The sequence below is a fragment of the Pangasianodon hypophthalmus genome, chromosome 9 (genome assembly GCF_027358585.1).
Source record: "Pangasianodon hypophthalmus isolate fPanHyp1 chromosome 9, fPanHyp1.pri, whole genome shotgun sequence".
NCBI classification, from domain to species: domain Eukaryota; kingdom Metazoa; phylum Chordata; class Actinopteri; order Siluriformes; family Pangasiidae; genus Pangasianodon; species Pangasianodon hypophthalmus.
In genome coordinates, this window is record NC_069718.1 from 28,826,799 (window position 1) to 28,850,103 (window position 23,305).

At 40.0% G+C, this 23,305-nt stretch overlaps 2 protein-coding genes across 2 annotated transcripts; both read right to left on the reverse strand.

Annotated features, from left to right (window-relative positions):
• Positions 1 to 2,113: 2,113 nt before the first annotated feature.
• Positions 2,114 to 7,716, reverse strand: LOC128318871 (ribonuclease inhibitor-like). The gene is made up of 5 exons (XM_053236968.1): positions 7,133 to 7,716; positions 6,745 to 6,921; positions 3,950 to 4,123; positions 3,531 to 3,707; positions 2,114 to 3,370 (listed from the first exon to the last, which is right to left on the reverse strand). The coding sequence occupies exons 2-5, from the start codon at positions 6,918 to 6,920 to the stop codon at positions 3,334 to 3,336; spliced, it is 564 nt and encodes a 187-aa protein (XP_053092943.1). The 5' UTR covers position 6,921; positions 7,133 to 7,716; the 3' UTR covers positions 2,114 to 3,333.
• A 2,007-nt stretch (positions 7,717 to 9,723) lies between these two features.
• LOC117597895 (NLR family CARD domain-containing protein 3-like) lies at positions 9,724 to 22,567 on the reverse strand. Its single transcript, XM_053236966.1, has 7 exons — positions 22,157 to 22,567; positions 21,580 to 21,696; positions 21,090 to 21,144; positions 20,627 to 20,831; positions 18,568 to 20,338; positions 16,498 to 16,671; positions 9,724 to 10,923 (listed from the first exon to the last, which is right to left on the reverse strand). The coding sequence occupies exons 1-7, from the start codon at positions 22,207 to 22,209 to the stop codon at positions 10,602 to 10,604; spliced, it is 2,697 nt and encodes an 898-aa protein (XP_053092941.1). The 5' UTR covers positions 22,210 to 22,567; the 3' UTR covers positions 9,724 to 10,601.
• Between the last annotated feature and the right edge of the window lie 738 nt (positions 22,568 to 23,305).

Below are 23,305 nucleotides of genomic sequence, written 5' to 3' on the forward strand. Positions count from 1 at the left end.
GTACCTACCTCCCTACGTCCGAGAGTAATGCAATGGGTCCATGAGGCGCCTAGCTCCGGCCACCCCGGTATCCGGCGCACCACAGCCCTGATTAGCAACCGATTTTGGTGGCCCGCACTGGCACAAGATATAGAGGAGTACGTGGGAACCTGCAGTACCTGTGCGCAGTCTCGAACCAGCCGCCAGCTCCCCATGGGTTTGTTAGAACCCCTGCCCATACCCAGGCGTCCCTGGTCTCACATGGCCATAGATTTTGTGACCGACCTCCCTAGTTCGGCAGGATACACCACGATCCTAGTTGCCATCAACAGGTTCTCTAAGGCCTGCCGACTGGTCCCTCTCAAAGGCCTACCCACAGCCATGGAAACAGCGACAACAGTATTTCACCACATTTTTCGTACCTATGGCCTTCCTGAAGATATCGTGTCCGATCGAGGCCCGCAATTCACGTCCAGAGTCTGGAGAGCCTTTTGCACCCATTTAGGGGTCAACATAAGCCTCAGTTCTGGGAACCATCCACAGTCTAATGGACAGACCGAGCGTTTAAACCAGGAAATCGGCAGGTACCTCCGCTCCTACTGCAGTCGGGAACAACAGCGCTGGAGTGAGTTTCTCCCGTGGGCAGAGTATGCCCAAAACTCGTTCATCCACTCATCCACGGGACTCACTCCATTCCAGTGTATTCTGGGGTATCAACCTCCTCTGTTTCCCTGGTCAGGAGAACCCTCTGACGTTCCTGCCATAGATGACTGGGTCCGTCACAGCCAGGAGGTCTGGGAAAGCACCCATATCCGCCTACAACGAGCCATACGACGCCAAAGGATACAGGCGGACCGTCGCAGACGGCCACATCCCAGGTTCCAGGTGGGCCAAAGGGTCTGGTTATCCACACAAAATCTCAGAATGAGGCTACCCTGCCGCAAGCTGACCCCGTGATTCATTGGCCCCTTCCGCATCGTCCGCCAAGTGAACCCAGTGACTTACCAACTGCAACTCCCTGCCTCGTATCGAATTTCCCCCACCTTCCACGTGTCCCTGCTCAAACCAGCACGCCCCCGCCTGGACAATTCGACCACAGAGAATGATCCACCGCCACCGCTCGATATTGACGGGGCCCCAGCCTACAGGGTGAGCTCGCTCCTCAACTCTGATTTTTGCCTTTGCCTTGCGATTTTGGATCATATTTTCTCGCTGATTGACTTCCTGGTTTTTTCGGACTTTTGCTCTCGTTTCCTGATTGTGATTTTGCCTGCCGTTTCGGATTTATCTGCTTTAGTCTCTGCTTATGGATCCTACACAGCCCGCCTCGGACGAGGCATTACATCAGTACTATTTGGTTGTGTTTTTTGTGTGTGTATGTGGTTGTGTATTTTGAATTTTTTTTCTTTGTAAATGTTTTTTTGTGAGCAGTTTGACTTGCTCTTTTGCTTCAACAGCCCAAGATAAATATTCCTTTATTGAGGATATTATTTAAGTGTATGTGTGGTTGTGTCTTATATTTTGTTCTTTTTTTTTTCCTTCAGAATTGGGGGCTAGCTTTAGCCAGAGTCCTCCGTATGTGGTGGTGGTGCGGCTGTCTGTTTGCAGTGTTCACAAAGGGTGATTTGGTGCTGTGGTGGTATGTGTGGTTGCTGTATTTATTGGATAGGCAGGACGATTTCCCCAGTTCTGAAGTGGTAAAGTGCATGTGTATAATGTTATATGAGTGAGGTGTTTTAATGTTTGTATATTAAAGAGATCAATGCTGCACTTTATTGTATGCCGTTCTGAATAAATTGTGTGAACCCTTTCATCATTGTTTGATACCTGTCTCAGCCACAACAAATCTGTGTATTGGGTACTCGATGTACTTGTGGGTCCCCAGCCAAATTTCTGGGGTGGCGTAGTCTAAAATTTTATGCCAAAATTGGCAACAGTGCTAATCCTTGATATAGGAGAGCCACATTTAAAGGTGCGATTGTATCAGCTGGATATGAAGATGTTAACTTGATAGCTTATTGATAAAGCTTATTGTTGATGAGACTCGCGCAGCAGATCAGAACACGGAGATGAACTACAAGCGTACCTTTCACCAAAGTCTACACAAGCATACTGATCAATGAGTGTGAAACGCGACTGCAAATTCAGTGTACATTCGCCTTTCCTAATTTTGCATACACAACATGTGATGTGAGAATTCAAATGCTTCAAATATAACACTCTTGGATACTGATTAATAAAGAGTGTCTCTCATTCAAACAGATCACACGTTTTCTCCATATACATTATAGGCTACAGTGAGACACTCACATTATCACATTTTAGCTCATTGATTTCTGTTGTCTGCACATCATAATAGTGTGTCAAAAAGGCAAGATCTCTGTTGTTAGTAGCTTGTTAAAATATACATTTATAACTTTTGCACTTTTGATGTCTCCTGGACACATGATTGGTACCAACGACTGCAGCAGTCACAGGCAATCTGAAATTAAGCAAAAAGTTTGTAGTAACCTCTCTGCTCATTTAAGTTCGTTCTCACTGAAACAGCTAAATGATCTGATTCAACTCAATATTCTGTTTTATAGGATTTCCACTCTGAGTTTCTTGTGTCACATTCTTACAAAATGCTGTCTTTCATTTATTCCCTAATTCAGCTGCATTCAGTCCTCCTTGTTCTTTAGTTTTAAATAAAACTTCTCTCTTCATCACCTCTCTGTTATTTCCCCAAATAAAGCTCACATTTTGTTTAATCGCTGATATTTTTATCATCAGGTGGAAAAACAGTGGCTAAAAATAAAAGCTTGGATAGTATCAAGGTTTATTATTTGTGTTCTGGTTTTGTAATTGGATTCTTTCCACGTTTCAATTTCAGATGTAATTTCTTGTTCCTTTATTTGCCAGTTGTGTTCAGGACACTCGTTGTGTGTTATATTTAGTCTAATATTTTGATTTTATTTTTACTTTCTATGTTTACTTTCATCTTTACTTTCTATGTGTAAAGGCGGAGCAGCGCTGCAGTCCATCCACACTGCCTCTGTTTTATTCAGCTTTCATTTGAACCCAGAGATTTTTTCATCATTTTTAAAATGTTTATTTATTATATCAAGTTCCTTTTGGTTCTTTATAAAAACGGTTCTATCATCTGCATAAGCAGATATCTTTATTTGTTTGTGTGTGTCGGTTCATCCTCCTTGTTCTCTTGAATATTTTCTGTAGAAGAGCTGCAGCGTTGTTTCACTATCAGGAAAACAAAATTCCATTGATATTCTCTTGAGATAAAATCAAATGCTTTTTTTTCCTGATCTAAGCCAACAATAAAGTAGTCTCTGTCAGGAGCATTTGTGATTAGATCTCTTACACATCCATCCTGGTGAGTTTATAATCCTTAATGCTGAAAGACAGAGAAGAGCATCAGTTTGAACAAACATCACCATAAACACCAAAACACACACACGCACATGCTCACATATAAATATTATATAGTACACCGTGAATATTATTCAGTATCATGCAATACAGTACAGTAAAGAGACAGTAAGTCAGTAACTCACTGTAATGTCTCCAGTTTACAGTGTGGATCCTTCAGTAGATCAGACAGCAGCTTCACTCCTGATTCTCCTGGATTATTACAGTTCAGATCCAGTTCTCTCAGGTGTGATGAGGAGTTTGACCTCAGGGCTGAAGACAAAGCAGCGCAACCTTCATCTGTAATACTGCAGCCCCACATCCTGCAAGAAATAAAGCCTTCTCAAACTTAACACACTCAGTTTTAGCATTGAAAACATGAACTACACAAAATCTTTATATACAGTATATTTACTCTCCATACAGATATATCAGATCACTACAGTTACCACAGATGAAAACTGGATGTTGCTATATTTATTAAAACTCTGTTCTCTCTCTCTCTCTCTCTCTCTCTCTCTCTCTGTGTGTCTGTGTGTGTGTGTCTGTGTGTGTGTGTGTGTACCTTAGTGTCTCCAGTGTACAGTGTGGATTCTCCAGTCCAGCAGAGAGCAGCTTCACTCCTGAATCCTGCAGTTTATTGTTACTCAGGTCCAGTTCTCTCAGACTGGAGGAGTTTGAGCTGAGAACTGAGGACAGAACTCTACAGCTTTCCTCTGTCAGATTACACACACGCAGACTGGAAGAGAAATGATGAAATATCAGAACACTGATCTCAAACACACAAACACAGCCATAATACAGCTAAAGTTTAACATGTAACAGAAATGTCAGTGTGTTTCTCTCACACACAGAAATCAGAGGACAGGACACTACATCAGCACATTTACAGGAGCAGGGACGTCTTTCTGCACTCCACAATCTCTCAGCTACAGTTTATTATAAGACCATTAGGTCGTGTACATAACACACACATGTGAGAGCCAGCAGCCTACAAACATTACACTCTGATCTGTGTTCAAGTTTCTACAACCAATACTGCAGCTATAGTGCATTTTACTACAGAAAATAAAGAATTATAGAACTGTACACTATCAGTTAATAACATGTGGTAGTTTAGTACTAGTGGTACTTTACAGTGAGGTCAATAAGGCAATTTCTCTGATGTTATCTGTCCTTACGGAGCTGTTACCATTTTATAGACCTGTTTCTATTGTTCAATGGGATCAAAAATATTCCAGAAAATGTTTTTGAAGGAAAATCCATGCATGTGTAATGATTACTGATCTCCACAATCTAGAAATAAATGTATTTCATTCTAATGTGAGAAGTGATGCAGATTTTTCAGCATTAACACAAAGTTATATGTTGAATTTCATAGAGACGGTAAAACAGTTGGTGTGCATTGTTCTAAGTTTCAGTGCAAAATTTAAATAGAAATATAAATGGAAAAAATTTAAATATAAAATATAAATGTTACACATAAATATTAAATATAAATATTATAAGATGATTTCATGTACTTAAATATTTTAAATGTAAATATTAAATGTAAACGTTACATATACATTTTAAATATGAATCTAAATGTTAAATATAATTACATTATTAAATGTAAACAATATTAAATGTAAATTTAAATGTAGAATTGAAATGTTTTGTTCATATGCTAATTGCTCCGCCCTGTCAGAGTGTGAGTCATGGGGAAACACAGCACTGGTGAGGTTGCCAGATTTACACCGTACTGTGCCTGTTTGGAACAAAGTTGAGATGTCAAACAAGTCCACTGGTGGGATTTTGGGGCTGATTTATAAAGAGTCCTCAGCTGCCAAGATCTTGTTTTAAAGCAAAAAAAAAAAGGAATCAAATCAAACCAATTTCTACCAACATATGCTCTGGCAAAGAGGAGATTTAAATGCAGACAGTGTAGACCTAGCTACAATGGACAGAACCATTTCTGTTTTCACCAGATCACAACTTATTTTTCTCATGATGCTGAAATGCATGATTAGACATATATTCTGTACAGCATGGATAAGTGCATCTGTTTTTATTTTAATCAGCGACTGATACAAAAGGAAACAGCTGGCACAGTGGTAGAGTCCTGGGTTTGATCCTGAGCTCAGGTGACTGTGTAGAATTTCATTTTATCTTCCCCAGATTTCCTCTTGTGCATCAATAAAGAATATTTATCTATCTATTTAACTTGCTGTATGTTTATCAGTGCTAGCCTATCTTTATATACAGTACATACACACACAACAATGAAAATATATCAGATCACTACAATTACAATTACCACAGATGAAAACTGGATGTTGCTGCATTTATTAAAACTCTGCTGTAACTTCTGTTCATGCACAAAAATGTCTAAGTCTAGAGGGCATCATGCAGGGCGCCTCGTGTCAATGTACTAGTAGGGCTAAGCCCTCTGTCTTTCAAAGATAAAGAAATCTAATTCATCCTCTTAGCAGTTAACAGGTGTTTTAAAGAGGATTGTTTTGGATTTTTTGTTTTATTTTTACTTGTTTATTCATAAAACAATCGACATCATAAAACAAGGCACTACGGGGCAGTATACAAGAATGACAGAAATGTGGCCAAAGTAAGACAAGAAACATCAACTACATGTATGAACACTCACATAATCTGATACAGAAACACATGCTGACACACACACACACACACAAACACACACACAGGCTCTGAGTCTACTGTTTGGAAATAAAGAGAGAGAGAGGGAAGCACAAATGATACAGGTTTTATAGCAGACTTTCCAGGGCATTGATTGCCTTACACCAGTGATTAATGTTAATTAATTAATGTTAATGTTAATTAATGTTAATGGATTAATGTTAACCCACTTAATTCAAGCTGTTGAGAGTTCCTTGTAGATTACTTCTATAATGGACAGAGTCCAAGCTATAATGGAGAGACTGAGGAGGTTTCCAGTGGACTGCAGACATTTTCTTGGCAGCAGTGAGTTCGGCAAGAACTACTCTTTTCGAAATGTTAATTGTGGATAATTCGTTTAGAATCAGGACTGATATGGTTGCGGGCACCGTCACAGATATCAAATTCAATAGTTTGGACACTACCTTAACCCAGAACTCAGCAACCAGTGGACTCTCCCAGAACATGATAACATGGATAAAAGTGCCAGGGACCTTATAATGTTCATGTGCTGGAGTTAAGGGGAGTTAAGTATGTCCTGTGCAAATAATTAAAATGAATCAACTGGTGATCAGGGTTGCGAGACGGATCTTGAATGCTGGGGCACACAGCATCCCAATTCAAATCAGGCTCTCTCACACACAATATCATACAGTACAGTAAAGATACAGAAAGTCAGTAACTCACTGTAGTGTCTCCAGTTTACAGTGTGGATCCTTCAGTAGATCAGAGAGCAGCTTCACTCCTGATTCTCCTGGATTATTACCATTTAGATTCAGTTCTGTCAGGTGTGATGAGGAGTTTGACCTCAGAGCTGAAGCCAGAGCAGCACAACTTTCAGTTGTAATACTGCAGTAACGCATCCTGCAAGATAAAAAACCTTCTCACACATAACACACTCAGTTTTAGCATTGAAAACATGAACTACACAAAATCTTTATATACAGTACATTTACTCTCCATCTCAAAGACACAACATTGAAAATATATCAGATCACTACAATTACAATTACCACAGATGAAAACTGGATGTTGATGAACTTATTCAAACTCTGCTCTATGTGTGTGTGTGTACCTTAGTGTCTCCAGTGTACAGTGTGGATTCTCCAGTCCAGCAGAGAGCAGCTTCACTCCCGAATCCTGCAGTTTATTGTAACTCAGGTCCAGTTCTCTCAGACTGGAGGAGTTTGAGCTGAGAACTGAGGACAGAACTCTACAGCTTTCCTCTGTCAGATTACACTCACACAGCCTGGAAGAGAAATGATGAAATATCACAGCACTGATCTCAAACACACAAACACAGCCATAATACAGCTAAAGTTTAACATGCAACAGAAATGTCAGTGTGTTTCTCTCACACACACAAATCAGAGGACAGGACACCACATCAGCACATTTACAGGAGCAGGGACGTCTTTCTGCACTCCGCAATCTCTCAGCTACAATTTATTATAAGACCATTAGGTCATGTACATAACACACACATGTGAGAGCGAGCAGCCTACAAACAATACACTCTGATCTGTGTTCAAATTTCTACAACCAACACTGCAGATATAGTGCATTTTATTACAGAAAATAAAGAATTATTGTTAAGTTCATTTTGGAATTGAGTGAAAATATATATTCATCATTATTAAAGTAAGGAAAGATCTATCTGATAAAATGAATTTAACCTTGAGATTAAAATAAAAACAAAAAAAAAAAAACCTATTGGTTGTGAACACATAGTGCAAACATGGAAGCAACAAGGAAGCTGATTGGCCAGTGCCATGTCATGCTCATGTCTGATAGCGGCAGGTGTGTCTGATTATCAGCACGCAGAGGTTCTTTGTTCGTGAAGTGCATACACTGCTCCTACCCAAGTTCGTGCTGCTGGTAGTAAAACCAATGGAGAAAGATTGTTAAACCTGCACGGATCTAATCATCAAGGTTGGATGCTGAGTTCATTCATTCAAGGACACCTGGGAAAAGCCACAATGTGTTGTTCAACTTTGAGATGCTACTGGTAGGACAAAGACTCTAGATTTTTCTAGTAACTAAAGACTGTTTATGAGAACGCTATGTTGACTTGCAAGTTGTTTGTATTGTAAGCGGTTTAGCATCTAATGGCTAATTAGCCATGTGCAGTAACAGCATTTTATTTAGCAGTGCTTTTGAATTGCTATGTTTATATGTTCTTTGATAAGTGACTTGTGAGTATACTAGCAAGTTTGTAGTTAATATCCTTAAATGTACTTGATTATTTCACTACTATGTATTGCCTTTGCTCATATATATGTATCTATATATATATATATATATATATATATATATATATATATATATATATATATATATATATATACACACTATATTACCAAAAGTATTCGGTCGCCCATCCAAATGATCAGAATCAGGTGTCCTAATCACTTGGCCTGGCCACAGGTGTATAAAATCAAGCACTTAGGCATGCAGACTGTTTTTACAAACATTTGTGAAAGAATGGGCCGCTCTCAGGAGCTTAGTGAATTCCAGCGTGGAACTGTCATAGGATGCCACCTGTGCAACAAATCCAGTCGTGAAATTTCCTCGCTCCTAAATATTCCACAGTCAACTGTCAGCTTTATCATAATAAAATGGAAGAGTTTGGGAACAACAGCAACTCAGCCACGAAGTGGTAGGCCACGTAAACTGACGGAGAGGGGTCAGCGGATGCTGAAGCGCATAGTGCAAAGAGGTCGTCGACTTTCTTCACAGTCAATTGCTACAGAGCTCCAAACTTCATGTGACCTTCAGATTAGCCCAAGTACAGTACGCAGAGAGCTTCATTGGATGGGTTTCCGTGGCCGAGCAGCTGCATCCAAGCCACACATCACCAAGTGCAATGCAAAGCGTCGGATGCAGTGGTGTAAAGCACGCCGCCACTGGACTCTAGAGCAGTGGAGACACGTTCTCTGGAGTGATGAATCACGCTTTTCCATCTGGCAATCTGATGGACGAGTCTGGGTTTGGAGGTTGCCAGGAGAACGGTACATTTCGGACTGCATTGTGCCGAGTGTGAAATTTGGTGGAGGAGGAATTATGGTGTGGGGTTGTTTTTCAGGAGTTGGGCTTGGCCCCTTAGTTCCAGTGAAAGGAACTTTGAATGCTTCAGGATACCAAAACATTTTGGACAATTCCATGCTCCCAACCTTGTGGGAACAGTTTGGAGCGGGCCCCTTCCTCTTCCAACATGACTGTGCACCAGTGCACAAAGCAAGGTCCATAAAGACATGGATGACAGAGTCTGGTGTGGATGAACTTGACTGGCCTGCACAGAGTCCTGACCTGAACCCGATAGAACACCTTTGGGATGAATTAGAGCGGAGACTGAGAGCCAGGCCTTCTCGACCAACATCAGTGTGAGACCTCACCAATGCGCTTTTGGAAGAATGGTCAAAAATTCCTATAAAAACACACTCCTCAACCTTGTGGACAGCCTTCCCAGAAGAGTTGAAGCTGTATTAGCTGCAAAAGGTGTACCGACATCATATTGAACCCTATGGGTTAGGAATGGGATGGCACTTAAGTTCATATGTGAGTCAAGGCAGGTGACCGAATACTTTTGGTAATATAGTGTGTATATATATATATATATATATATATATATATATATATATATATATATATATATATATATATGGTTTGTGCTTCCTGTATAGGTTATTAAGCTAAGCAGATCTGATTGAACCACTGAATTTATGCAAAGATGATCAAGTTATTGTTTGAAGGATCTTCAAATAAATTGCATCAGTAATCAAGAATCAGATGTTTTGAGTTATTCCATATGCCCTTCATTGTTGAATAAAGCCTTTGTCAAGTTTGGGCTGACATTGAGGCTGAGAATCCCAATATAACTTGACAATTATAGAACTGTACATTACCAGTTAATAACATGCCAGTACTAGTCGTACTTTACAGTGAGGTCAATAAGCCAATTTCTCTGATGTTATCTGTTCTAATGGAGCCAGTACCAGGTCCAGCTTTAGAACAGATTCTGATAGTGTGTCCAGTGAATTTTTCTGATCTTTCTGGAATGTAACAAACACAAAGGCTAAAATAAATCTGATCAAATATTATTAGGTGGCTGTCATTGTCACCAGTAAATAACAGTTTCTTGATTTGGAAAGACATTGTTGTTTTGAAAAACAGTTAGCTTTTTTACTCAGTCACATTAGATAGAAGACAGAAAACTTTCCATAAAGTTCCACAGGATGTCTGGTTCAGGAGTTGAATAAAATTTATATAATAATAACAAACCAACCAACCAAATAAATAAATAAATGTGTTATAATTTGTAAAAAAAAAAAATGTTTTCTATTTTCAGCAGATCTGACTTTTTTCACTGTTTTTCAGGGCATAGTGATAGGGTTCATGCAAAAAACCCTCTGGTATAGACCATGCCCAGTTCCGGTCTAAATCCAAATACAAAAACAGTTATGAATATTTTGAGAACTAAACAGATACAGATAATAGCATTGTGTTACACCTCGAGCAGAGACACAAGATCTAAACAGCTATAATTACAATTCATAAGCATAGTTTTTAAAATTTACAGCTACATAAAAACATACACTCATTTCTGTATGTAAAATTTGGTGATAAAGTGAAAATCTGACCTCTGTGTGTGTGTGTGTGTGTGTGTGTGTGTGTGTGTGTGTATATATACACCTCAGTATCTCCAGTGTACAGTGTGGATTCTCCAGTCCAGCAGAGAGCAGCTTCACTCCTGAATCCTGCAGTTTATTCTCACTCAGGTTCAGTTCTCTCAGACTGGAGGAGTTTGAGCTGAGAACTGAGGACAGAACTCTACAGCTTTCCTCTGTCAGATTACACTCACACAGCCTGGAAGAGAAATGATGAAAGATCTGAACACTGATCTTGAACACACAAACACAGCCATAATACAGCTAAAGTTTAACATGTAACAGAAATGTCACTGTGTTTCTCTCACACACACAAATCAGAGGACAGGACGCCACATCAGCATATTTACAGGAGCAGGGACGTCTTTCTGCACTCCACTCTCTCAGCTACAATTTATTATAAGACCATTAGGTCATGTACATAACACACACACGTGAGAGTGAGCAGCCTACAAACAATACACTCTGATCTGTGTTCAAGTTTCTACAACCAACACTGCAGATATAGTGCATTTTATTACAGAAAATAAAGAATTATAGAACTGTACACTACCAGTTAATATCATGACAATACTAGTCATACTTTACAGTGAGGTCAGTTTAGAGAGAAAAAGCTAACACCCTGGTATAACGATCACACACACACCTTAAAACAGACCACTCGAAAATTAGAACGTAAGTGGCATCCAACTAAATTGGTAGTATTTCAAATAGCATGGAAGGAGAGCCTTCTGAGCTATAGAAAAGCTCTAAGATCATTGTATCTCTCCACCCTAATTGAAGATAACAAAAATAATCTTAGATTATTACTTAATACTGTAGCAAAATTGACTAGAGATAAGACCATTATAGAAACATGCACACAATCATTATATAGCAGTATAGCATGATTTTTTTCAATGATAAAACTTAAAATATCAGGCAAAAAATTCAGACTATTAATTTAAAACCAGACAGTTTCATAACTAACCCTATAGATAATAAAATAATGATATCAGGTCAACGATTAGAATGTTTTACTCCCCTTCAAGAGGCTGAACTAATTTCACTAATTTCATCATCAAAATCATCAATCTGTGTACTAGGTCCCTTACCTACATGTTTCTTCCAACAGATAATTCCTGAAACAATCAAACCTCTTCTAAAGGTAATCAATTCTTCCCTTAGCAATGGCTATGTACCTAAATCTTTTAACTAGAGGTTATCAAACCCCTGATTAAAAAACCTAACATCGACCCCTGTCAGCTGTTTAATTATAGGCAAATATCAAACCTCCCCTTTATCTCCAAGATCCTATAAAGGTTTGTAGCACAGCAGCTATGCTCTTACTTACATAGGAATAACATTCACAAAATGTATCTTTCAGGATTTAGGCCTCATCATAGCACAGAGACAGCACTGGTTAAAGTGATAAATGACCTACTACTGGCCTCTGATCAGGGTTGTGTCTCCTTGCTTGTGTTGCTTGACCTTAGTGCAGCTTTTGATACCATTAATCATGCTATTCTCCTCGATAGACTAGAAAATGTTGTAGGAGTTAAGGAAATGGCCCCCTCCTGGCTCAGGTCTTATTTGACTGATCATTATCAGTTTGGAGATGTAAATGGTGACTTCTCTACGCTTAGTAAGGTAGAGTTTGGTGTTCTGCAAGGCTCTGTTTTAGGCCCACTGCTCTTTTCTTTATATATGCTACCTCTGGGAAAAATTATTGGTAAACAATGTATTAGCTTCCACTGTTATGACGCTGGATGCTTATTACCTTTTTCTCACTTAATTTTGACAAGACAGAAGTACTTGTACTAGAACCACATGCAGTAAGCTTTCTGATTACATAACTCTGGATGGTCTTTCTGTTTCATCATGTGCAGCAGTAAAAGACCTTGGTGTGATTATTGATTCCAGTCTTTCATTTGAAGCTCATGCAGATAATATTACTTTCATCTCAGAAATATTGCTAAGATAAGAAATATAATGTCACTACAAGATGCAAAAAAATTTGTTCATGCTTTTGTTACCTCTAGGTTGGATTATTGTAATGCCTTGCTGTCTGGATGTTCCAGTAGATGCATAAACAAGCTCCAGTTAGTCCAGACTTCAGCAGTGAGAGTCCTTACTAGCACCAGAAGATATGACCACATCACCCCTATCTTAACCACACTGCATTGGCTCCCAATCAAATCTTGTATTGATTATAAACTACTACTATTTCCCTTTAAAGCACTGAATGGTTTCGCGCCCCAGTACCTGAGCAAATTTTTGGTCTTTTATGATCCTCCACCCCATCTTTGATCAAAAGGTGCAGGCTATTTGTTGGTACCTCGAATAGTGCGAGCTACAGCTGGGGGTAGAACTTTCTTACAAAGCCCCACAGTTATGGCACAGCCTTCCTATTAGTGTTCGGGGCTCAGATACAATCTCAGTGTTTAAGTCTAGGCTGAAAACATATTTGTTTAGTTAAGCCTTTTGTGAATAGTTTTTTCTTAGGTAAAGGAGCAGATCTGGAGGGTTCACGGGCATTGAATGTTGTGGTGAACTGGGATGTTTGGATGCTGTCGCACCCAAACCCCCCCCCCCCCCCCCCCCCACACGCATTCACTCAGGTTTGTTGACAGTGGAGTGGCTGGAGCTTTATGTCCCAGGGTGCCCTCATGTCTGTGTTACCTTCTGGCTCTCCCTTTTAGTTATGCTGTCATAGCTAGTTTTGCCGGATTTCCTGCTTTCACTCTGCACACAAAGTACACTGTCCTTAACCAATTCGGGACAAAAGCTTACACATATCTCTTCCACATATGCTCGCTCTCTCTCTCTCACTATTGAGCTACACATGCTACTCCTGAGATGGAAGTGATCCTGACCCCTTCTGCTCTCCGGACATGCCTGATCCATCCTGATGCCCTACTTCTGGTTGGAGTTCTCATTGGTTGAGATCGCTCACTGCTGCTGGTGGTGCCCCCACATGGATGGCCTTAGATCATTGGGATTGCTGGGGATGGTTCCACTTTGGGGCCGTGGAAATGGCTTGGGGATCTCATATGGGGAGTTGTACTGTGATGGCTTGGGATTGCAATTGCTGTGGTGGCTTTAGGGCTGCAGTTGCCATGGCAGCTTTGTACCCAGGACTCCATCAGGGGACAGTGGATAGGTTTAACAAACCGGACTTCTTTTCAAAACCGTGATGAATTTACTGGTTGCACAACTGTATTATTGTCACCCAGATGAGGATGGGTTCCCTTTTGAGTCTGGTTCCTCTCAAGGTTTCTTCCTCATATCGTCTCAGGGAGTTTTTCCTTGCCAAAGTCGCCTCTGGCTTGCTCATTAGGAATAAATTCACATATGTACAATTTATTTTGGTTTAATTTAATTTGAATCTATTCATTTCTGTAAAGCTGCTTTGTGACAATGTCCATTGATAAAAGTGCTATATAAAAAAATAAAATTTAATTGAGGTCAATAAGCCAATTTCTCTGATGTTATCTGTCCTGACATGTGTGCCATGTTCAGCTTTATAACAGATTCTGATAGCGTGTCCAGTGAATGTTACATTCCAGAAAGATCAGAAACAAACACAAACGCTAAAGTAAATCTGATCAAACATTATTAGTTGGCTGTTGTTGTCAACGGTAAATCCCCTTCATCACCACTATCATCAATGGCTCCATAACATCTGGTCGTGTACCAACCTCATTCAAGAGAGCAAGGGTTATTCTCATCCTGAAGAAACCCACTCTGGATCCCTCTGGCATCAGCAACTACTGACGAGTATCACTTCTCTCTTTTCTTTCTAAAGCCCTTGAACAAACTGTCTACAATCGACTGTCTCTCACAGAACAACCTCCAAGATCCTAACCAGTCTGGCTTCAAAGTGGCACATTCCACAGAGACTGCCCTTTTGGCCGTCACTGAGAAGTTACATGCTGCTAGATCAGCCAAACTGTCTTCAGTCCTCATCCTCCTTGACCTTTAAGCAGCATTTGACACAGTGAACCACACGACTCTCTTGTCCACCCTGATGAGTCTAGGAATTCGTGGTGCAGCATGGCAAAGGTTTGCTTCCTACTTAGAAGGTCGGTCATATTAGGTGACATGGATACATCTGCTCCCTGCAGACTCTCCACTTCTGTTCTCCCCCTATACTCGATCTCTTGGTGAAGTCATATCCTCACATGGGTTTTCATACCACTGCTATGCGGATGACACTCAACTCATCCTCTCCTTCCCTCCCTTAGACACTCATGTTTCTGCTCGGATATCAGCATGTCTGGCAGACATCTCATCATGGATGAAAGCTCATCAACTGAAACTTAATAGCAGCAAGACTGAACTGCTGTTCCTCCCAGGGGATTCACCCCCATGTCAGGATCTTGCGATCTCCCAGGAAAACTCTCTGATCTCGTCTTCAGTTACTGCACGCAACCTTGGGGTGATCATGGACAATCAACTGTCCTTTTCCTCTCACATTGCTAATCTGACACGCTCAAGCTAATTTCTCCTTTGTAACATCAGAAGGGTTCGTCCATTTCTTTCCACACAGGCCACACAGGTGCTAGTTCAGTCCCTTGTCATTTCAAGACTGGACTGCCGCAACTCACTCCTGGCAGGTCTGCCTCTGAGCGCCATTTGTCCTCTGCAACTGATCCAAAATGCAGCTGAATGACTGGTTTTCAACCTTCCTAAGTTCTCCCACACCACCCCATTGCTACACTCCCTGCATTGGCTTCCTGTAGCTGCCCGCATCAGATTTAAAACACTGATGCTTGCCTACATAGTTTGGACCAGCACCCACTTATCTTAAAGCACATATCACATCCCGCATGACACCACACTCCCTCCGATCTTCTAGCACTGCTCAACTGGTCCCACCATCTCTCAGGTACAAGGAGGCATGCATCGAGACTCATCTCTGTTCTGGCACCTAGGTGGTGGAATGAACTTCCCCTAGATGTCTGAACAGCTGAGTCACCGGCAGTCTTCAAACGACATCTAAAGACGTACCTCTTCCTAAAGTAATTAAATTAGCACTTATTATAAAAAAAACGTTGTAGTGTCTGAGCACTTGTTACTATACTACCTCCCCAACAGAGTTTTTTGGACTGATGGTATTCTTAGTTTATGATCTAGCAAACCAGTATCAGAATGTATTTATTGACAGAGACTTCAAAGCACTTTTGTAAGTCGCTCTGGTTAAGGGTGTCTGCCAAATGCCATAAATGTAAATGGTAAATAACAGTTTCTTGATTTGGGAAAGACGTTGTTCTGAAACATAGTTAGCTTTTTTACTCAGTCACATTAGATAGAAGATATAGAAAGCTTTCCAGAACGTTCCACAGGATGTCTGATTCAGGATTTGAATAAAAGTTACATAAATAAATAAAGAAAGAAAGAAAGAAAGAAAGAAAGGTTTTGTAATTTGTGAATAACATGTTTTGTTTTTGCAGCAGCCCTGATTTTTTCAATGTTTCTCAGGGCAAAGTGATAGGGTTACAAATAATTTGAGCACTAAACAGATACAGATAATAGCATTGTGTTACACCTCTAGCAGAGACACAAGATCTAAACAGCTATAATTACAGTTCATAAATACAGCTTTTATTTCTTATTAATATAGAATTAATCTAAAAAGTAAATCTTATTCTCATGAACACATTTCAGTTTCTTAAAAATATTTAAATCATATTCTAAAATTTACAGCTACATAAAAACACAATCATTTCTGTATGTAAAATTTGGTGATAAAGTGATAATCTAATCTGTGTGTGTGTGTGTGTGTGTGTACCTCAGTATCTCCAGTGTGCAGTGTGGATCCTCCAGTCCAGCAGAGAGCAGCTTCACTCCTGAATCCTGCAGTTTATTGTGACACAGATCCAGTTCTCTCAGACTGGAGGAGTTTGAGCTGAGAACTGAGGACAGAACTCTACAGCTTTCCTCTGTCAGATTACACCCATACAAACTGGAAGAGAAATGATGAAATGATAATGAAATGATGATGAAATGATATCTCAGAACTCTGATCTATGTTCAGGTTTCTACAAACAACACTGCAGATATAGCGCATTTTATTACAGAAAATAAAGAATTAGAGAACTGTACACTAACAGTTAATAACATGCCAATACTAGTCGTACTTTACAGTGAGGTCAATAAGGCAATTTCTCTGATGTTATCTGTCCTCATGGAGCCGGTACCATTTTATAGACCTGTTTCTATTGTTCTATGGGAGCAAAAATATTCCAGAAAATGTTTTTGAAGGAAAATGCATGCAGTGATGATTACTGATCTCCACAATCTAGAAATAAATGTATTGAGTTCTAATGTGAGAAGTGTTGCAGATTTTTCAGCAATAACACAAAGTTATATGTTGAATTTCACAGAGTTGGTGTGCATTGTTCTAAGTGTCAGTGAATACACTGTACACTACCAGTTAATAAAAAGCCAATACTAGTCATACTTTACAGTGATTTATATGGTGATTTGCACAGAGACGGTAAAGACATACAGTTGGTATGTTTTGTTCTCTGTGCTCGTACAGTTAAAAATTTGTATCTTGAGACCTCTGATTTTACAGAGACACTGGATCAGGTGTTTGGTGTGGACTGGAGAACAGGTGGAGTGTTCACATACTTCTGAACAGATCCAAACTAAAGAGAAAAAGTTTGATCAGTGCAAACCAAATAGGTTGGTGTGAAAGCATCCATATTCTCTCTCAATAGGACTGTGCAATATGGTGATACATATCGTAGGATGAGAAAATAGAATAATGAATAATGTCTATTGATAGATATTTTCCTATATCCTCTTTATCACCAATGTCAAAAAGCCACTTTTTGACAGCTGATTTACCTCACTAATGATGGAGCTAGGAGCAACTAGCAGTGTGCTAGTAAAAAAAAAAAAAAAAAAAAAAAAAAGGCTACTGAGTGGTGCAACAGAAAAGCATTCATCCTATTTTCCAGAAATCATGAGTTCAAATCCCGACGATGCCACGGCCATCAGTGGCCAGGAGTCCAAGTGAGCAAGTGAGTCCATGCTCTCAGGGAGGGAGGGGTGGCATACTCTCTCTCCCCTATCAATCACAGTGACACTAACTGATCATGGACGTCTGTGAGCTCATTCATACAGAAGTGGGCAGATACCGCTTTCCTCCAAGTGTGTTATGTTGAATGAGCAGGTTGTAAAGATGCGGTTGGTATCACTTGTGTCGGAAGTTAGTAGAGGACAGGGTCATATTATAGGGGAGACTGAACTGGACGGTGGGAATGAGCCATGAATAAATTAGGGAGAAATTGGGTGGAAAAAAAAAACAAGCATGGAGGAGCATGACAGAGTGAAACTCCCCACAACACTGTGTTACACAGAACAAAGGATGAGGAACTTGTACCTAAAAGGAACATAAAGGTGGAGTGTTTAAAAAAAGTTTTATTTACTTTTTATAGTTTGTATTTATATTATGTTTTTCATTTTCTCATTTGTGATAGCTCTGTTCAATGTCACTTTCAAAAAAAAAGAGAAAAGAAAAAGTGCCTTGCACTGGTGTTTAGTGCAGTTAGTTAGTTTTTCATTAATTTTACAAAAAACAAAATATATTGTTTATATATGTACTACATTATATATATATAAAAAGATAGATACGAACCATATTGTAAGATTTTGATAGATATTAACCATATCATAAGATTTTGTCCATATCGCCCAGCCATCAGTTTAGACATAACGTGTTAGTGTAAAACATGTTTATTTGGCGATAATTAGAGTAACAATTAACAAGCATTAATCGAAACATTGCAGTTCAGTGTTACATTAAAATAACAAACCATGCAGTAATACGTTTATAAATAAAAATACTCACACAGCTTTTGTGGAGACTTTGACCACTGGCACCAGCCTCAGAAGACCTTCCTCTGAAGGGTCATATTTCCTCAAATTAAACTCATCCAGCTCCTGTTCTGAGTTCAGTAACACAAACACCAGAGCTGACCACTGAGCAGGAGAGAGTCTGGTTCCACTGAGACACCTGTAACCTCCTCTGTTCAGGTAAGTTTGTACTTCCTGCACTAGAGAATGATCATTCAGTTCATTCAGACAGTGAAACAGATTGATGGATTTCTCTGGAGATGGATTCTTCCTGATCTTCTCCTTGATGTACTTGACTGTTTCCTGTTTGCTGTGAGAGCTGCTTCCTGTCTGTGGCATTAAGCCTCGTAAGAGAGTCTGATTGGACTCCAGTGAGAGACCCATTAGGAAGCGGAGGAAGAGGTCCAGGTGTCCATTATCACTCTGTAAAGTCTTGTCCACAGCACTCCTGAGGAAATCAGACATGTTTGACTTTCTGAGAAGATCAGACAGATCAGTGGTTTGTTGATTGGTTACATTTCTGCTGATGGAGGAGAGAAATGCATATAAAGCAGCCAGAAACTCCTGAACACTCAGATGTACAAAGCTGAACACCTTCCCCAGGTGAAGCCCAAACTCCTCTCTGAAGATTTGGGTACACACTCCTGAGTACACTGACACTTCTCTGACATCAATGCCACACTCTTTCAGATCTTCCTCATAGAAGATCAGGTTTCCTTTCTCCAGCTGTTGGAAAGCCAGTTTTCCCAGTGCCAGGATACTCTCTCTGGTGTGCTGAGGATCAGGGTCACAGTTCTGATGGTACTTTTGGTCCTTGTGTTTGATCTGAAAGATCAGGAAGTGTGTGAACATTTGAGTCAGAGTCTTGGGGATCTCTCCACTCTCTGCTTCAACCAACATTCTCTCTAGAACAGTTGCTGAAATCCAGCAGAAGACTGGGATGTGGCACATGATGTAGAGGCTTCTTGAAGACTTCATGTGTCTGATAATTTTACTGGCCAGGCTCTGATCACTGATCCTCTTCCTGAAGTACTCCTCTTTCTGAGGATCACTGAAGCCTCGTACCTCTGTTACCTGGTCTACACACTCAGGAGGGATCTGACTGGCTGCTCCTGGTCGAGAGGTTATCCAGAGGAGAGCAGAAGGAAGCAGATTCCCCTTGATAAGGTTTGTGAGCAGCACATCCACTGAGGCTGACTCTGTCACATCACACAATCTCTCATTGTTCTGGAAATTTAGAGGAAGTCGACACTCATCCAGACCATCAAAGATCAACACCACTTTGTAGGAGTCGCAGTCTATTAATTGTAGTTTTCTCATTTCTGGGAAAAAGTGATGAAGAAGGTTCATCAGACTGAGATTTTTCTGCTTCATAAAATTCAGCTCTCTAAAGGGAAGTGGAAACATGAAGAAGACGTCCTGATTTGCTTTTCCTTCAGCCCAGTCCAGAATGAACTTCTGCACAGAGACTGTTTTTCCAATTCCAGCAACTCCTTTAGTCAGCACAGTTCTGACGGACTTGTCTTTAAAAAGGTCATTACATTTGATGGGTGTCTCCTGTGTTGCTGGTCTCCTGGACGCTGTCTCAATCTGTCTCACCTCATGTTCATTATTGACGGCTCCACTCCAACCCTCTGTGATGTAGAGCTCTGTGTAGATCTCATTCAGAAGTGCTGAGCTTCCATGCTGTGAAATTCCTTCATTAATTCTTTTAAACTTCTCTTTCAGGTTGGATTTGAACTTTGGCTGATACACAGAGGTGAGTTCTAATAAACAAAGTAATAACATGTTTTAGTGAAAAATCACTGAGCACAATATAAAATGTAAAATACTTTCAAATGCTGCTGTTCATTCCTGATTCATGTACTAAATATTACTGAAGGAGCAGGACCATTGTACAGAGTAACCACAAGCTGGACCACGAACAGAACAGAAAAGCACCAGATGTACATGATACTAAAATCAAACTTAAAACTAAAAGTGTTAATATCTAAAACAATTTCCTCTCTCTAAAGTGAACCTGATGGAATAAAGTCATGACTCAGAGCTCTTACTGTTGTGCAGTGTGTTAGCGAGATCTGTGTGGTTCATGTTCTTCAGGACGTGCAGTGTGATCTTCAGCGCTCCCTCTCTGACACTGTGCAGATCCTCCTCATCCTCCACCTCCCTCTCAGTGCATGCTGGGTAATCTGGACTCCGGAGCTTCCTAAACCTCTTCAGCTCATTCTTTATCAGAGTGATGACTTTGTGTTCCAGCTCCTGGTTAGAAAGTCACAGTAACAGATCTAAATATTATAATGTTACACTGTGAGAGACGCTTTTATTTTATGAAAAGAAGAAAAGTCTCTTTCTATTAACACGGTTACAACTGACGTTCTGTCTGATTGCCCATAATCCTGCTGGACATCAATAAAACTGTAATTTGTAAATTTACATAAATTATAAACTGTATATTATCTTAAATCGAAAAACCTGCAACCTACTCACACACAAGTTACACAGAATAAAGACAAACACCTTGAATATGGACTCCAACTGATTTCTGCTGATGTTTGATTTCTTCTTTTGTGGTCTGTGAACAAACAAAACACATAATGTAATTTGGACTATATGTATTCATAGCTGCACAACGCACACTAATAAATACAAAGGCAGATATTTAACACTATCCTGTTAACACAATACACTGATTTCAGGATTTCCTAACTGACACTGACATATTTAGATATAAATATTTGAAAGAATAAATAAATAAAATGGTTATATAGTCATTAATTTCCCAGGTGTAAATGTTCTTCTGTAGCACCACAGACCCTCCAGCTCAGGGACTGCAGGCTGAACTGAACTCTTAAAGCAGTTTTCCTCACTGCCAGTCCGAGAGCTGCAGCACTGCACAGTTTAGTGTTTTACTGCTTCAACACCTGATAAAGCTCATGAAGGGCTTCATAATGAGACGAGTGAGTTTGATCAGGTGGAACACTGCCATAAAACACCTCACTATACTGACCTCACATCAGTAGAACTGTCTCTGTCTCTGAACTTAATTGGAGGATCCATTGACTGGTCACTCTTCATGGACACACAGCTGGGTTCTGGTGAGTCTGATCTCTTTCTCTCCATCATTCTAGAATTACAACAGAAATATCAGCAATAATTAATACTCTGCTGTCTCAGCACTGTTAAACAATGTGTTCATCATTAAACACCAAGAATTCCATCTTTTTAATTCAGCTACAGTCTGCACACTTATTCAGACAGGAGACACGCCTCATACCTCAGGAATTACTCTGATGTCAGGAGTCCCAATCACAGCTAACTGACTCAGCTGGGTCTTAAAACCTGTAGAGTTCACTGACTCAAAGCTATGCTGCTCTTATGCTACACATTACACAGTCCTTTTTACTCTTCTCTCAGTGAATGATTTCTCTAAACTGTTCTTACATCAGATCAGTGATATATTCACTGCTATTAAACACCTTAAAGCAAAGTTTAGTTCCTCTGTTAACTAGTGAGTGTTTAGAGATACAGATCTGTTCCCATGAGACGGTGTGTATTTATTGCTGCTGAATGGAAAAGTAACTCACCTCTCGTCTTTCTTTAAGTCCTGTTTTCCAGACACACTCATGTTGGAGGTCATGTCTCCTTCTCCAGATTACAGCAGGACACACGTTTACTTCACTCCAACATCGGTGTGTTAAATCAAACCCTGTATCAGCACAGAGTTCACTTACAGGAAATAGTCACGGTATCAAGTCCTAAAACAACCTGTGTACATTAAACCTTCAGTACAAACCCACAAAACTCTTCTGCATCTAGTGTCACTTCAGTGTGTTTATATATTATAGCTTTAGATTTAGAGACTCACTGTGTTTTTACTCCTGAAATGGTTTATTTTCCCCCAACACAAAATGGAGCTGCTGAGTTTTATTTTCACTGACACTCTACCTGAGCAAAGGGCAGTGACACATACACACACACCTGCGCACACACATTGTCACAGAGACGTGGTGCTGCTTTGTTTACCAATGGTGTACTGACTGCTCAAAATAAATCACTAAAAAATTACATATATTTTTTATAAGTATACAGGGTTGTGCTGAGAAAATATTTCCAGTAAGACTACTTCTTATCAAGAAGACTACTTCTTCCAGGGCTGATGTTAATTCCCTGTTTGTCCCAGATTAACCAAACACTGCAGCATTGTGTAAGTGCTGTTTCATCAAGTGTCCACCTCCTGAACCAGTATCAGGACAGGATTGCCCATCTGTTCCTGAACCTGACAGTCTTTATTTATCAGATGTGCTACAATAAAAGTTGCATGTCAGAGTTTCAGACTGTTTACACAGGCAATCATGTTGGGAGCTGCATCAGTCACTAAGCATCTCACCTTCCCCTGGATACCCCATTCCTCTATCAGTAACATCTTTACTTCAGCCAAATCTGCAGCCATGTAAGATTGGAGAATTTCCTGTTACCAGGTAATATTAATATAATGGAACATGATTGTCCACATATCAGATGTCAGACTCACTGCTGATACCTTCGGCCTTGGCTTTTTCCTTTGTTTCATTGTACTTCAGGGTCACTCTCATTTAAAGCAGCTCTTGTAGGGAAAGTGCAGGTAGAGTCCAGTGCACTGACACACTCCCTAAATCCAGTATCTTCGTGTGTTAAGGATGCCCACCCATTTAATCATATTAAGTAATGCTTCCTCAAGCCTTTGGTTTTGTCCC

Excerpts from the sequence above, each read along its gene's own strand:
- LOC117597895 (XM_053236966.1), bottom strand. The coding sequence starts at position 22,209 with ATGACCTCCAACATGAGTGTGTCTGGAAAACAGGACTTAAAGAAAGAC. Across the intron at positions 21,697-22,156 it reads GACTTAAAGAAAGACGAGAG|AATGATGGAGAGAAAGAGAT; the intron begins GTGAGTTACTTT and ends TTGTAATTCTAG. Across the intron at positions 20,339-20,626 it reads CGCTAACACACTGCACAACA|AACTCACCTCTGTGTATCAG; the intron begins GTAAGAGCTCTG and ends TTTGTTTATTAG.
- LOC128318871 (XM_053236968.1), bottom strand. The coding sequence starts at position 6,920 with ATGCGTTACTGCAGTATTACAACTGAAAGTTGTGCTGCTCTGGCTTCA. Across the intron at positions 3,708-3,949 it reads TGTACACTGGAGACACTAAG|GATGTGGGGCTGCAGTATTA; the intron begins GTACACACACAC and ends TATTTCTTGCAG. Across the intron at positions 3,371-3,530 it reads TGTAAACTGGAGACATTACA|CATTAAGGATTATAAACTCA; the intron begins GTGAGTTACTGA and ends TCTGTCTTTCAG.